Source organism: Onychomys torridus, chromosome 9, assembly GCF_903995425.1.
Source record: "Onychomys torridus chromosome 9, mOncTor1.1, whole genome shotgun sequence".
Lineage (NCBI taxonomy): Eukaryota > Metazoa > Chordata > Mammalia > Rodentia > Cricetidae > Onychomys > Onychomys torridus.
In genome coordinates this window covers 108365793-108381249 of record NC_050451.1, presented here as the reverse complement: position 1 = coordinate 108381249, position 15457 = coordinate 108365793, and the positions used below count along the sequence as shown (strand labels likewise).

Below are 15457 nucleotides of genomic sequence, written 5' to 3'. Positions count from 1 at the left end.
AACTAGAGGGACTTTTATTCATAAAGTCAACTAACATTTGCTGAGATTTTTTTTTTTTTTTCTATATTCCAAGGTACTGGATGTGAAATGTCTAAATTCCAACGTACTGGTGCAGCAAACACCAAATACATGGAAGAAGCTTCTTTACTAACATGAATTAGATGGCATATAACAGCTGGTTTTATAAACAATAAACACAAGGATGACACTGAAGAGCCAGCAGATACAAGGCTTTATACTCACTTAGATCTTCCTACTGACACTCTGCTTTAATACGTTATACCCTTCTAAAAACCCATTAATGAGCAGAATTTTTTAAAGATTTATTTTATTTTTAATTATGTGTCTGTGAGGAGGTTATGTGCATGTGAATGTAGGTACATGGAGAGGCCAGAAAAATGGTTTCAGATCTCTTGGATCCAGAGTTACAAACAGTTGTGAGCTGCCTAATATGGGTGCTGAGCATTGAACTCATGTTCCCTATAAAAGCAGTGACTGCCTTAACTGCTGTGCGATCTTTAAAGAGTTAAGTTTCATTCATTCATTCATTCATTCATTCATTCATATATCATATTTTTATCTTCAGGAAACATTTTCAAAGATATTGCTGTCTTTTATATATTTAAGAAGGAAAACAAATATGTGGGGGGGGGGACCCAATAACGAAGCTTACCCTAAACCTCATTGGTTTCAATTAACCACTTTATTAGACTTCACATTGTTGGTCATATTTGGGCAGCACTCCAGTGAATGAGTTTCTTGTCACACATCTCATTGACTGGGGTCATTCAGAGGTTCAGCTAGGGTGGGTAGGACCTTACACTGGTAAGAACGGTGGGAAGAGCCCCCCACACACACCATGTAGCTGCAGGGCCTCCTCATGAGTTCCCAGAAGAAACAATGGGCTTCTACATGTCTTAAACATCAGCTCAGGGGGCAAGGAACCAAGGTGAAGCGGCTAGACCTTTTAGAACAGCCCCTAACTGGCTGAATATTTCTTTTACATACTCTAATGTTCAGCCCAGACTCAAAAGGAAGAGTAATAAATGCTCTTTCTCAATGAAAATTATATCAATGAATCTGTAGCCATCTTCAGTCCACTTAGTCAAAATAAAAACGTCCCTTTGAAACAGAACAAATCTCTAGCTTACAGGACTTACCAAATGAAGGAAAGTAGTAAGGATGCAGGCCAGGTCAGGGGCCAGGTCAAAGACACTCCTTGCAGTCACATGCAGAAATGGACTGAACTCAGAAGAGTCTGGTAACAAGACTCTGAGGTCCAATCAGGATCAACCACACAACCCACGGCCCAGATGGGGGTAGTGCTGAGATGGAATGGAGTATGCAGCACAGTAGGCACACGCCTCAATGACCCAGAGAAGCAGAGACATGTGGTCACCTCTGGAGCAGGGGGAGAGATCCCAGCAGCAGTGTTCACTCAAAGGGACATGCAAGGGACGGCTGGAAGCCGTGGCCTATGAAGAAAAGGCTGTGCTGACGAGGGCAATGGCAGAAACCTCCTTCCTCAGTCACTTCTTTCAACACAGCCAGAAGGCGTGCTTGGGTGGCCTAACTAAACACTTTCTGCCTGTCACAACTGCGCACCGCTCTGTCCGACAGGATGGTGAGCACCAGCATGCTGCCTGGCTGTTGAGGTGATGTGCTGGGGGACAGGAGGCAGCAGGCCTTGCTAGGTTGGGAGTCCAGCTGGAAGCCCCTCCAGCAGTGTTCTAGCTGCAACTCCCTGTGCTCAAGGATGCTCCATCTGCATCCTTCCTGAGTAAGGGACAGAACTCCAGCTCTGGTCAGCGGCCACTGAGTGTAGGGACAGACTCAGTGCCAGACTACCAAAATCAAGCCGTCCACCTTAGAACTGTAAGAAAAGGCTGAATGTGAGTCACTGAGAACTCTCTTAGCCCCGGTTCTTAAAAACGAAACAAAACTTACACACATGAAGTCCAGTTCATTTCCTAGCTAGCTTTCATGCATGTGTGTCATTTGTTAGTTAATAATGTTCTCGTGAGTTTTTATGTATGTGTGCATGTGATTCTCGCTAGCCTTCAGGTATTTCACTACAGGTCCTAACAAAGGGCATCTGGTCCTTGGCTTTACTAACTGAGATTACTGATGGCCGAAGTTTGTTTAGACTGTTGGTTCTGAAAGCCAGAAAAGGAAGCTGTGAGTATACATGGGTCACTGCGGGGAGAAGGAAATTATTTTGGATAGAGGAGATAAAAACACACCGAACATCTATTGTGCTCTGAACGTTGACCCTCCCCACAATTTACAGGTTTAAACTTCATCCCCAGAGACAGAACTAAGATATGAGCGACTTAAGGGGCGATTAGCTACCCTATGAAAGAGACTGCTAGAGCCCTTAGAAAAGGGTCCAGTCAAGAGGATTCATTTTTTTTTTTCTCTTCCAATTTCATGGAGATGAGGCAAGAGGAGGCATCTACAAACAGGCCCTCATCAGACAACGAATGTTCTAGTACCTTGATTTTGGATTTTCTACCCTCCAAAACTGTGAGCAATGTGTTTTTATTGTCTATAAATTACCCAGTTTATAGCAGCCCCAGAGGACTAGAGCACTGACCAATGTAAATATATAATTGTTATTATTTCTATAGACAGTTTTCTGATTATTAATGAGTTAGAATGAGTGAAAAATTCCCTAAGAAAGGTAGCTTAATAAAAGCAACGTTTCTGGTGGAAGGTATTTTGAAACTTGATATTTTGAGACTTAAAAATCAAGTTGTTTTAAAGACTGTACTTCTGCATAAGTTAGAACTGTCAAATATATATTCACTGACAGTACATTTTGGCACATCAGCTAAAGATAGTATCCTGCAATTATTCTGCATAATGCCCAGGGCAATGCTATGCAAATGAGGTGGCTTAACCATATTATTTGATGTTGACAGCTATGATTTTTATACAAAGTCAGATAAAACTTTTTCAGGAATTGGTTTATTAAGAAAATCTGTCAACACTTCACTATATATAACTGCCGCAGAGTGTTAATGTTATCTTTATCCACCCAGAGCTTTTGGCATTCACAAAAAGGTTACTATCAGCCTGGTGGTGGTGGCACATGCCTTTAATCCCAGCACTTGGGAGGCAGAGCCAGGCAGATCTCCGTGAGTTCGAGGCCAGCCTGGGCTACAGAGTGAGTTCCAGGACAGGCTCCAAAGCTACACAGAGAAACCCTGTCTCAAAAAAAACAAAAAAGAAAAAAACAAAAAAGAAAAAAACAAAAAGAAGGGTTGGGGATTTAGCTCAGTGGTAGAGCGCTTGCCTAGCAAGCACAAAGCCCTGTGTTCGATCCTCAGCAGCTCTGGCCAAAAAAAAAAAAAAAAAAAAGGTTACTATCATCTCCAACTTCTTAAGATGAACAATGTTACTTAAAAATACCAATACTCTATGATGATTATGTTTTGTATATCATTTTTGTAATTAAAATACATATACTCAGAACTACTACAGTTTCCTCTCAGCAAAGAAGTCCTTGTCACCAGAGTTAAGTTTGCCAGGGACAGGCAAAGACCCAGAACACAAAGCAGCAAAGGTCTATGGTGTAAGTCTCATTACACACCCTGTGAGGCTGAAGAGAGGAGCAGGCAATGGAACTGTGGCTTGGATTAGCTCCAGGATACACCTAGACGGTTCCCAAGAAGCCACACAGTCTCACAAAGGTCTGGGTTTAATCCTCCTGTGATTTTTCTTGAACTGTTTTTATTGGTAATTTGAGGATGCTGTGTAAAGAAACACTGTATGCTCACTATTTTAGTTATTAATCATACTCATGCTGCAGATGAGGAAATTAAAACGTGGAGAAGGTTGACTTCATAACCAGTGAGGGTTGGAGTTCAGCTTCGGCCACAGCAGCACTCACTGTCTCCACAGATGAAAAGGTAACATCATTATGCACAATAAAATTTCGTATTTGAGAAGCATAAAGACTATTTCAAGCATTCATTGAAAATTGGAAGATGAGCATATTTAGAATCTGTAATAAAATGATATAACAAATTACAGAGGAAAATACTAACATTTCATTTACAGAGCCATAAGGACATTGGTAAAGTAGAAAATATTAATATGTATTGAATATTTACTATGATACAGGATTTCCACTCTGAATTACTAACTTCTGAGGTACGAGAAGCAACTCCCTTAAATTAAATGTGTTAAGCAAAGGTTTAAATGTGCCTCCTGGGTAGTTTTACTAAGTGATCTGAAGTTATCCACACTCATGGTCTTCTTCACCTATGTTACCGAACCCACACTATCCTGAACTAATGTAGCCCACCCTCTCAGCTGTCTCAGCAACCAGATGGAGTAGCAACTACAGACTAGATAACCCCATCTGAAACATGGGGGACCAGAAGCACTTCATATTGTAGATTTTGGAAGGTCTGCAGTATCTTGAGGATGGAACCCATGTCTAAACATGAAATTCATTAAGCTTAATGTACATCTTAGACATACGGCTTGCAATATTTACACAGTATTTGTAGTACACCCATGATTTGAGTGCAAGTGGTCACATGAAGTCAGGTGTGGGGCTCTTCCACTGAAGCATCAGGCTGGTAAGTTTTAGGGTTAGGAACACTTTTGGTTTCAGATAAAATTGTAGAGTACAGATGCTCATCCCATACAGCATCCCTTGCTCTACCTTAGGTTGAGACAGGCAGGGGCCATCTTCCCTTCTGGATGAACAAGATTACATAACTAAACACTACCTTTGCTTGGGATTGTGATGCCATCTCACACTGGGAATTATTTTGTCTTCACACTCTTAAATAACATATCATGGTAGAAAGCCAGGAAAACCAGGAAAGAAGAATTGTTTCAAAGCATTAGACAGTTCCATTTAATGTTCCTGGAGTAAAATGATCTAAGACAGCAGTCTCCAAAGTGTGTGAGATGACAGCACATTGGTTGGTCATGGGGAACACTTAGTGAATAGAATGAAAAGAATAAACAGAAATGGGGCACAAACAACATGGCAGGTTTAGTCATCTGTGTACTGATCAGCGTGGACGTGGACCCCGTGTAAGGAAATGTGAAGGTGACCGTGAATGACTAAGACAAGGAAGCATACAGTGTATTCATTACCACAAGCGTTTTAAACGCATAAAAGTTGTAAGTCATTGTATTTCTCATCAAAATATCATTTTGGGTATGCCTTTAAATCTTAAATATACCATAAAGGCAAAAAAATAAACAAACAAAACAATCCCCTAAACACAAACGAAAAATAAAACCAAACCCTCAAACCACAATCTACCTATCCTGTTCAGTGAATATATTTCAACATCATGAACAGGAATGTCTAAGTATATTTACTGAACCAGCTGCAATCTATCTTAAATAGCATATTCAGAAACACTCTTCAGCAACATGTGACTGAAAGTACAGTCCCAATATTCAGTATCTAGCTGCAGCAAATTTTCAATGCTGACATGTGACAGGGCCTCCCAATCATGACCTTAATAAAACATTCTAATAATTGACTCCAATATTCATAACCTCACTTTAATTCACATGCTTCAAAACATCAACATTTAATGTCACTAATAACCTTCAATTTATAACAGTGATTTATTAAAAACTAGACTCTGTTATAGGGGCAATGATGCCCACTAGACACTAGAAGCTAAATAATTAAAAGCCCAGGGCCAGGAGTGAGCTACTTCTTTTAGCTGTAGGCTAGTAAGGTCTCTCTTATAGACCCTGAAACATTACAAGATATTGCCACTGATCTTGGTTATCTTCTAGAACTGGACTATAAGGCCCTAATGTTGACCTTGAGTTATACCACACACTTGAGTTATAGAACGTGGTGAAATCAAGCTGGTATGGACCTTGAAGCTTCATTTCCATTGGCTAGCTTTCCTAATATTGGAAGATGCTATACACACTACCAGAGGAGAAAAGTGATCACCAAGCATAGTCGGCTATGAACCCTGTGAACTACAACAATGACTGGCCTGACAATCCATACCCACTGATGCAACAACAGCACAAACATTGGCAGATGCTTCTGATTGCATTTAAGTCCCACTCCACAGGCTAAGACCCATACCTGGCACCATTATTGGCCCAAGAATCTAGAGACAGGTCATAGACCCTAAAGGAGAACCTACTATTTATTATGCTGCTAAATGGACATGGGGATTAAACCTACTCCTAATGACTTAGTGTTATACCCACAGATCATGCACCCCTCAACTCTCATCTGAGAAGCTTCTATTTGCAGTAGATGGTGTGCAGTGACCCGCAACTGGCTGAGATGCGGAAAATAAGACACTACAGAATCCTCAGCCCGAAGGGAACATACATTCCATTGCCACCAGCATCACCCTCAAGCCTCGGGAATCACTGCAGAAAGAGGAAGCAGAAAATATAAGGGACAGAGGTGGTCGGTGACTACACAGGAACAGTCTCTTCTGGACAAACTGAAGCAGCCACACCTCTGAACTCACAGAAGTGGAGACAGAACACACGAACATGTGCAAGCCCAAACCAGACCAAATCCCAAACAAGACAAGCGAGCTGGGCACAAAGTCCCAAGCCTGGCCACTGAACTGTTGGAAACTGTTAGCTGCTGTGCGAGGGGGAGACAGTTTGCTTTAAGTCGGTGGCTCTCAACCTGTGGGTCACAACACTTTGGGGGTCGGATGACCCTTTCACAGGGGTCACATATCAGATAGCTAGCATATCAGATATTTTCATGACGATTCTTAACAATACAAAATTACAGTTATGAAGTAGCAACAAAATAATTTTATAGTTGGGGGTCGCCACAACATGAGGAGGTATACTAGAGGCAGCATTGGATGGAGGACACATCCAAGAACATCTGGGCAGCATAGCTTAGTTTCAAAAGATTTTCTTTAAAGGACACAAAGTTGGGTGTGTAGGAAAGGAGGTGCATCTGGGAGGGTGGGTGGAGGAGTGTACATAGGATTGATTAAAATTAATTAAAAAACTCAGGTGTTTGGTGTCTACTACAGCCGTCACACAACTAGAATAAAGGTGGTGTTGTTGGGATATTAGACCTATGATTTCCAAAGAGATTTCCATCTTCATACAAAAAGTATACAGTTAAACCATTTGGTATCCAGTATATACCATTATAAAATTATAGTAACTATTTTCAGATATTTTTTATTTCTTTAAATTTTACAGGTATATTTATGTTTTATTTACATACTTTAATATACATTTCTGGATACTATAAAAATTCCATTAAAAGGTGGGGCATTATGGCACACACCTTTATTCCTAGCACTTGGGAGCCAGAGGCAGAGGCAGGTAAATCTCTGTGAGTTCTCCAGAACAGCCTAGACTATATAGTAAATTCTAGGACAGCAGGGCCACACAGAAAGATCCTGCCTTCAACAACAACAACAACAAAGATCCCTGAGAAATTTCCTACAGAAATACTATATTCTGACTCCAGGTACTTGTGTGAGTCAAGAGATAACTTCAGACACTGTCCTTCTGGACTGCTGAGATAAGGAATTCAGCGATTCAGACAGGCTAGTTTCTCCAGTGGGCCACTGGGAAGCAAACGTGCTTTTCATGCTTGGACACAGGTTCTTGGACTGCACTCCCTCTGCAGCCCGCACTCTCTATCACCACCCAGGCTTTTTGACTCCTGTGTGAAAGGTCTAGTGTACTCATAGTCACACTCCAATATTTTTCCAAATAGATTCAAAAGTGTTTATAACTCTTCTTACACCATTATCTGGAGAACACAACGCACGAGAAAAGAGTAGATGAGAACAGAGAACAACAGTTCAAGAGGAAAGTCAAAACCCCACTGCAAGCCCCAGAGTAGATGCTCACTGTCTTCCCCAAGGGCTAGAGTCTAAAGATGAAGACTAGAGAAAAACTGTGCATGATAAAACAAATCCTTCAAGAATTCTCTTCAATCAAGTACGATGTATATGGTTTTATGCAACAACCTGTTTAGAAATATGCATAAATATGAACTATACCTCACTTTAATGCGCCGTATGTAACCTAGAAGCTTCCACAGCCATTAAACCATCCAAGTGTTATCAGCACTAATAAACATTAGCAAATAAGACTCCAATGTTGTCAGCTCTTGCTGTTGGCTGTGCTATTTTCAGACATTTTTATCAGTTCCTTTAGTCTTCCTTAATGTTAATTAAGCTTAAAAGCTCCAATCCTAGAAGAGCCAAGAGAAAAGTACTGTATAGTAATAATATTATGTTAGCATTTTACAATGCAGCAAAAACAAGGAAAAATAAACAAAAGGAAAAACAAACCAACCAAAGTTGGAACACAAAAAGCAACTCATTATAAACAAAGGCTTTATTAATGCAATGAGTTGAGCCCTACAGACTGATAACTGCATGGGTGTCTCTAGTTAACAAAACTAGCAGACACTTAAAAATCTGCTAAGGAAATACATCTTAAGCATTCTTGGAGCACACAGAAACAAAAGGCTCAAGGTAAATGAATGGACATGGCTCAGGTGATAGGTCCACCAATGTGTGCCGAACATCAAATAAAGATGATGTGTACATCAATTAGTACAATAAACTGATCTTTCAAAGAGCAACTGTCTCAGAATTCTTTTTAAAGTAAATTTAGGTTTTTAACTTCTTAATTCTCCAATGAAAGGTAAGGAAATGAACACTTAAAATTCTTCATTCTGTTCTTGGTAGTCAACATTCTTTCATATTGTTGAAGTTTTTAATGCTATATTCCATTTTGTAACCACAATTATTACAGTTTTTTGGTCTCTTAGTTTTGTGTTTAAATGGATCAGCATTTCCTATTAATCTCTCCATATTTAAATTCTTTATTCTATGTTTGGCTGTCAGGACTTAGTCATCAACTTTTCATGACACAGTCATTAATTAAAAAAGTGACTCACAATTCTTAGGCTCTGTATCTCACAAGCCTAGCCTTGGATTCAGCTGGCTTCTGAGAAGGACCGAACACCTTGTCCCCAATCTCAGAACCCCCGGTGGCTCACAGCCTAGCACAATGTATGCAGTCTTCATTGTTTTCCTTGTGACTCTCCAGCTCTGTCCTTAATTACATTCATTTATTTCTAATTACATCTATTCATTTCTGCTGTACATGGTAGGTCTCATGTAACCTCAACCTGAGCCACGCAGATGACGCTGAGTTTCCACATCACGCAGAACCTGACCTTCAAGCCTTTTCTAACATTCTAGTTATTAGACACAGCTCTAAAAGATCATCTAAGCTGGAATGGCTTCCCAGTCACTCCACTCTAGTCTCATTTGCTCGTGTTCCAATGTGAAGGACACTTCTGACCTTTCTCTCTCCCACAACTTGATGAATCTACTCCTGACAACCTTACTCCTGCCTTTCTCCAGACACCGTGCTAGTTCACAATCTTTATACATCACACACACACACCAAAGGATACTTCTTGGAACAGCTCTCCCGCCATAAAACAGAATGTCCATTATGTCCCCATCATCTCATCTCTAGTACTACTTCTGTAATAGCTCTGACTACTGCTCTTCACTATGGGTTCAAATCCAGTGCTTTAGCCTTCTAGCATTGTTTTATAATCTGTTACCACACCTCCCCCAACACATCTAGGTACGTTTCTAGTTCAGTCATTATGGCCTCCTTAACACACAGAAACTACTCTATCCATCTCCCATGCCATTTCTCCCATCCAGAAGACATCCTCCCTGATTCTTTACAGTTCACCTGACATTTGACCTCTTCCTCACTGGCCTAACTGGAAGCACTCTTACAGAAAGCTATCTCCTCCATCTGCAAAATCAACTTGAAACACTAAAATGCCTGGGGAAGCTGAGTCTAAATGCTTTCCTTTCTGAACATTCCTTTCGTCATATTTTTTTATTGTTTCCGGTAGGCTGGTTGTTGTGCTAGCCACCTAGGCTTAGAGCTCAGTGAGAATGCTTGCAAGTCATCCCAGTGACAAATAAAGCTCGTGATGACTACAAAACGAACGTGATGAAGAGACTGCTGATGGGAGCCTGGTATGAGGGTGGTCCACAGGAGGAAACCAGACCGGAGTTCATTCGGTTTGCTAAGAGGAGAAGGACTTCTCTAATTTAGGGAAAGTCTTTTCAGCAGGGACAAAAGAATGAATAGAAATTAATTTTGTCGAAAGACAAACAGGTTCTAAGGCAGAAGAAGAACCCAGAGAGAGAGCTTTCCAAGCAGCTAAAAGAAGGTGAAGATGCTGGTAGAGAGGGGTATCTGTACAGCCAAGGAGGGACCAGAACATGCTTGGACTTGAAGGTCATGCTCAAAGTCTGGGGGTTTCATCCTTAGATGTGGGCCTAGAACAGTATGTCCCAAGATATTTCAAGTCAGGACCACAACTAACCCTAGATTGGGTATGAACAGAAAATTATTAAATCAGTTAGAATTCTGGTTTTATTAAAATATATGTGCTTACCACTCTTTTTTTTCTTTTTCTTTTTTTTTTTTTTTTTTTTTTTTGGTCTGATCCAAACTTGAAGAAGAAAGAGAAGAAGAAAAAGAAAGCATATGAATTATACATAAGGCCAATTTTCAGATGGTTCACTTGGCTTTGAAAAGAAGTTTTGTGTGTGTGCGTCCATATGTACAATTAAGAGACCATGGGTAGCTGTGGAGACAGTGTTTGCCCTAAGCATTAAGACCTGAGCTCAGAACCCTAGAACCAACATAAAAGGTAGGCCTAGCAGCACACATCTCTAAACCAGGATTTGAGAAGGCAGAAATGGGAAGATCCCTGGGCTGTCCAGTCTGTCCTGCTGAATCATCAAGGCAGAGGGCAGGAGAGAGGGCTCCAAAGTGAAGAGCAGTTGCAGCTCTTGTAGAACTGAGTTTGGTTCCCAGCACCAACATGGCAGCTCGCAACCATCTGGTAACTACAGTCCCCGGGAGGCCTAATGGCATGCATGAGGTGCACATATGTATTTGCTGGCAAATACTCATACACACAAAACAGATGGCTGTGGTGGTCTGAAAAAGAGTGGCCCTGTGGGCTCTTACATCTGAGTGCTTAGTCCCAGGGAGTGACACTATTTGAAAGGATTAGGAGGTGTGGCCTGGTTAGAGGCAGTGTGTCACTGGGCTTTGAGGTTTCAAAAGCCCATGCAGGTCCAGGCTGCCTCCTCTGCCTGTGGATAAAGAGGTAGCTCTCAACTACTCCAGTGCCATGTCTGAACCATGCTTCCCACTAGGATAATAATGGACTAAGCCTCTGAAACTTTAAGCAAGTTCCCAGTTAAATGCTTTCTTCTATGAGAGTGGCCTTGGTCATGGTGTCTCTTCACAGGAACAGAACAGTGACTACGACAATGGCTCCGTGGGCAAAGGTGCCTGCTGCACAAGTCTGGATCCCCTGAACCCACCAACAAGTGGAAGGTCAAGCTGTCTTCTGACCTCCACATGTGTATCACAGCACATGTGTCATGGCCTCCACACACACATATGTAATAACAAAAGCATTTTTTAAATAAGGTGTAGAGCAAATGAATAAGACCCATGTCAAACTCTGGCCTCTACACGAATGCACACACAAACCTGCATGTATGTACAGTCCTAACAATGAAAGAGATAAGGGCCAATTTTAGTATTTTTAAAAATGAAACAGTCCAAAAAGTATCAATAAAACGAAAAGCACCATTTCTCTGTTGCCATGCTCCACCGGAAACTTGAGTTAAATGTTCATTCCCTTCTCTTTTTTCCTATAGTATAAGCTAGGAATTGCCTGAACCATATACACCTGACAGCTGTGCAGTCCAACATGGCGGCCTATGGCTAACAAGAACTTGAATAGTGGTTAGTCACAACAGATTTCTAAGACACAGCAAAGAAAAGTAAAATATCTGAATATTTCTAATGCTGGATGGAATACTGAAAATGACAATATTTTATGTTAAGTTGGTTAAAGAAATGTCCAATTAAATTACTACATTTTTACGTTCATTTAAAAAAATCAGCTACCACAAATTTTCTACTTATCCATGTGGTCACACTTTTTCTATCCAACAGTGTAGCCCTAGCATGCACGTTGGAGGTTGAATATGCCAACAGACAAGCTGAAAGACAGACCTGTGTAGAAGAGGCTTTATGGGTTCAAAGAGATATTTAAAATCCTCCTATCGGTGACTGGTCATGGGCAAGGTATCACATCTCTGCATTCCAGTTATGTCAACTACAGACTGCTACTGACAGTATGTAAAGCCGACAACACAGTGAGCAAAGGGAGGGAGGGTTACAGCAGAGTTCCTATAGCAACTGCTTAGTTAAAAACTGGCCCCCCAGGGAGTAGAAAATCCACCTATTTAAACATCATGTTTTACTGTCTTGTAAGGGAGGCAGGTGCCTCCGACTTCCCATTTAAGTTTGCCTTATATACTGAAGTATAATAGGAATAACCTACAGCTCACACTCTCTCTGTTTAGACTTAAGTTGATAAGATGCCATGGACCCAGAGGCAAATAATGAAGTCAGGGTGAGGTACAAAACAAGGACCCAGAAGCAGGTGCCCAAGCCCGACATAGGCACTTTGATCTCAGTATTCCACTGGCAGAGGCAGGAGAATCTCTGTGATTTCGAGGTCACTGTTCTACGTGGTGAATTCCAGGACAGCCAAGTCAACATAGAGAGACCCTGTCTCAAAAAAGGGGGGGGGGGGCAAGGTGTTCTCATGACACCATTATCTATCCCAGTGAAAACCACTGCTCAACTCTAGTTCAGTTCATCCATGGTCTTCTTACATCAGGAGTTGAAACTAGGAGGGAGTCCGGGTGAGTAGAACCCTAGTCTATTGTCCTGGGTTAAGGTGCCAACCAAATTAATTGCTGTAATAAACAAATTAATCCATTATCATAACTGAGCTGCACAGAAATTACAACATGATGTGGATCATGCCATCCAGTATTTCAACATGCTCTTGTGTTAAGGAGTCATTCCTGCACAGATGTGTATGAATTGAGGTGTGAAGGCCGAACAGCTGGAGCACTTAGATCATTATTTGTATCTACAAACAAGGTCAAGAAAATACATTAATACACCCACATGTGTGTGCCCACATGCATATACCACACATGAAAACAAATTTCTAAAAAATAAGACTAGAGAAGTTGAAGCTGTAAGAGTCACCAACTTTGAGAAGAAGTCATAAAAATATCCCCTGTTCTCTAATTTGGAATTTACCACAAGAATGTAGAAATTTTTAGTATGGTTATTAACATGCATACTCAAGTAGCTGGGAGGGGCAATGAGGAGGGAGCATATCCTTTGACTACACATACAGGGTTAAAACCCCACCACTTGTAATGAGTTTTTGAGTATACCCTGAATACAAATAAATTACTCTGGGCTCTGAAATGAGCACACCCTAACTGACTGATAGATGTCATTGTGTCTACTTTAACTTTCAATAGTGACTTCAGATTTTGCTACAACTAGAAGAATCCTAAAAGATCATCAGTAGTATTAGTTTATAAGGATCAGAAAAGAAAGTTACTAATTAAGAGGAACTAGAAAATACTGCCAAACTCCACAATAACAAGTTAGATTTCCAATATTTAAGTTAAGGGGAAAATACATGGCATCAACTTAAGAGAAAACATTGAAAGCATTCAGACTACCAGCCACATCCAAAATGCATTCTTTGAACAGTTTACACCCGGAAAAGCTTGTTTGCATCAACTCCTCCAACCCCCATTAACTTTAAACTAGCTGATACATATGCTACAGCTTACACAAAACTTCTGTTTGGTTTCCAAGAATAGTTTCCTTCCTTTTTTGAGCGGGGAATGAGGGTAGATTTTATGAGTGAGTGAGTGAGTAGAGGTGGTGGAGTGGGGGGTGGGGGGAGAGCTGAGTTATTTCAATGTAAATGTCATAAGCGTGCTTCTATATGTCAACCCTGATGAATGTTGTGAGATCTTCAAATTATCTGACAATGTTTCTTTAAAGTTTTGCACCAATTCATTTCTGCCAACCTCTTGGCAACGTTCAATCTTTTCCGCGATGAGAAAGGCCCTCTTAACTCATATTGACATTGTCACAGAATACGTGTGTGCAAGTTTTGGCTGTCAAACCTCATAAGGGTGGATTTGGGCGCGCGCTCACTCTGCACAGGCGCGCCTACACTTAGCTTCTTTCCCTAGCGCCCACCTACTCATCCCTTCTCTCCTTGCAAGTTTGAAACTTTGTTTTCTCCGGGGTACAGAACAAGCGCTACCAATGTCCTAGAGACAAAGGGCTGAGCTGGGGTTTAACGGGATGCCCAATTTTAGTTGTGAAACAAAGCCCGCAAATCTAAGCCCCAGGAGGAGGTGGTGCATCCCGGGCGGGCCGGGGCCGGGGATCGCCGCAGCCGCCGAGCCCCCGCGTGCCCCGATCTGCTCACCGCTTCACGCGGATGATCTGGTCCCGCATGGGCTTGATGTCCTGGAAGCTCTGCTGGTTGACCAGGCTGTAGACCAGGATGAAGCCCTGGCCGTTCTTGATGTACAGGTCCCGCATGGACGCGAACTGCTCGGTGCCGGCCGTGTCTAGGATCTCCAGCACCGACGGCGACGAGTCCACCTCGATCTCCTTGCGGTAGAAGTCCTCGATGGTGGGGTCGTATTTCTCGATGAAGGTGCCGGTCACGAACTGCACGGTCAGGGCGGATTTGCCTACCCCGCCCGAGCCCAGCACCACCACTTTGTACTCGCGCATCGTCCCTGCGCGGCCGCCGCCGCCGCCGCTGCCCGCGACATAGACCTGCGCCCGCGCGCCGCGCCCCGACCCCGCGGCCCCGCCGCCCTCGCGGACACGCCGGCTCACGGCCGCGCCAGCGCCCTGGGTGCCGGCGCCACGGCCCTGCCCTGTGAGCCGGGCCAAGCCGGGCGGCGATACAGCCCCGAGGGCGCCGGCAGCGATGGAGCGCGAGCCCGAGCCGGAGCCGCCCGAGCCGCGGGCCCGCAGTGCCGCCCGCCCCGCCCCGCCCCTCGCGCCTCCACGCCCAGCTCCTGCCGCCGCCGCCGCCGCTTCCCCGGCGCTGGAGCGCGCGCCCGAGCCCGAGCCGCAGCGCTGCCGGGGGCGGGGCCAGCCGGATGGGGCGGACTTAGATGAAGCCCCGCCTCTCCCGCCGTCGCCTAGCGACCGGCCGCGCGCTTCCGCGAGGTCCCGCGCGGCGCCGCCGCCTGCGCCGCGCTTAAATAAGCGGGCTCCGCAGACGCCTGGCAACACCCAGCCCCACAGGCCTTCGCGCTGCGCCTGCGCGCTCTTTTCCCCGCCCCTAGGCGGGCGACGTCAGACTCCCACGCTCAGACATTGCCGGCGAGGTGAAAGTGGAGGGGCCCTGGGGATAGGAAGACGTGTACACGGTGTTTGGAGACCCCACGACGGGCCGGCCTCTGGCCGACAACACCAGCCTGTCAGCATTAGGAGAGCTTGGTTTTAT

General features: G+C 43.3%; 1 protein-coding gene across 1 annotated transcript in view; it reads right to left on the bottom strand.

Annotated features, from left to right (window-relative positions):
- The window catches only part of Rap2a (RAP2A, member of RAS oncogene family), a 30076-nt gene extending 15099 nt beyond the window's left edge, over window positions 1-14977 (bottom strand). The window contains exon 1 of the mRNA XM_036199751.1: window positions 14417-14977. Within this exon, the coding sequence (XP_036055644.1) occupies window positions 14417-14730 (314 nt within the window). The 5' untranslated portion in view covers window positions 14731-14977. The remainder of the gene's footprint in view (window positions 1-14416) is intronic.
- Window positions 14978-15457: the final 480 nt, after the last annotated feature.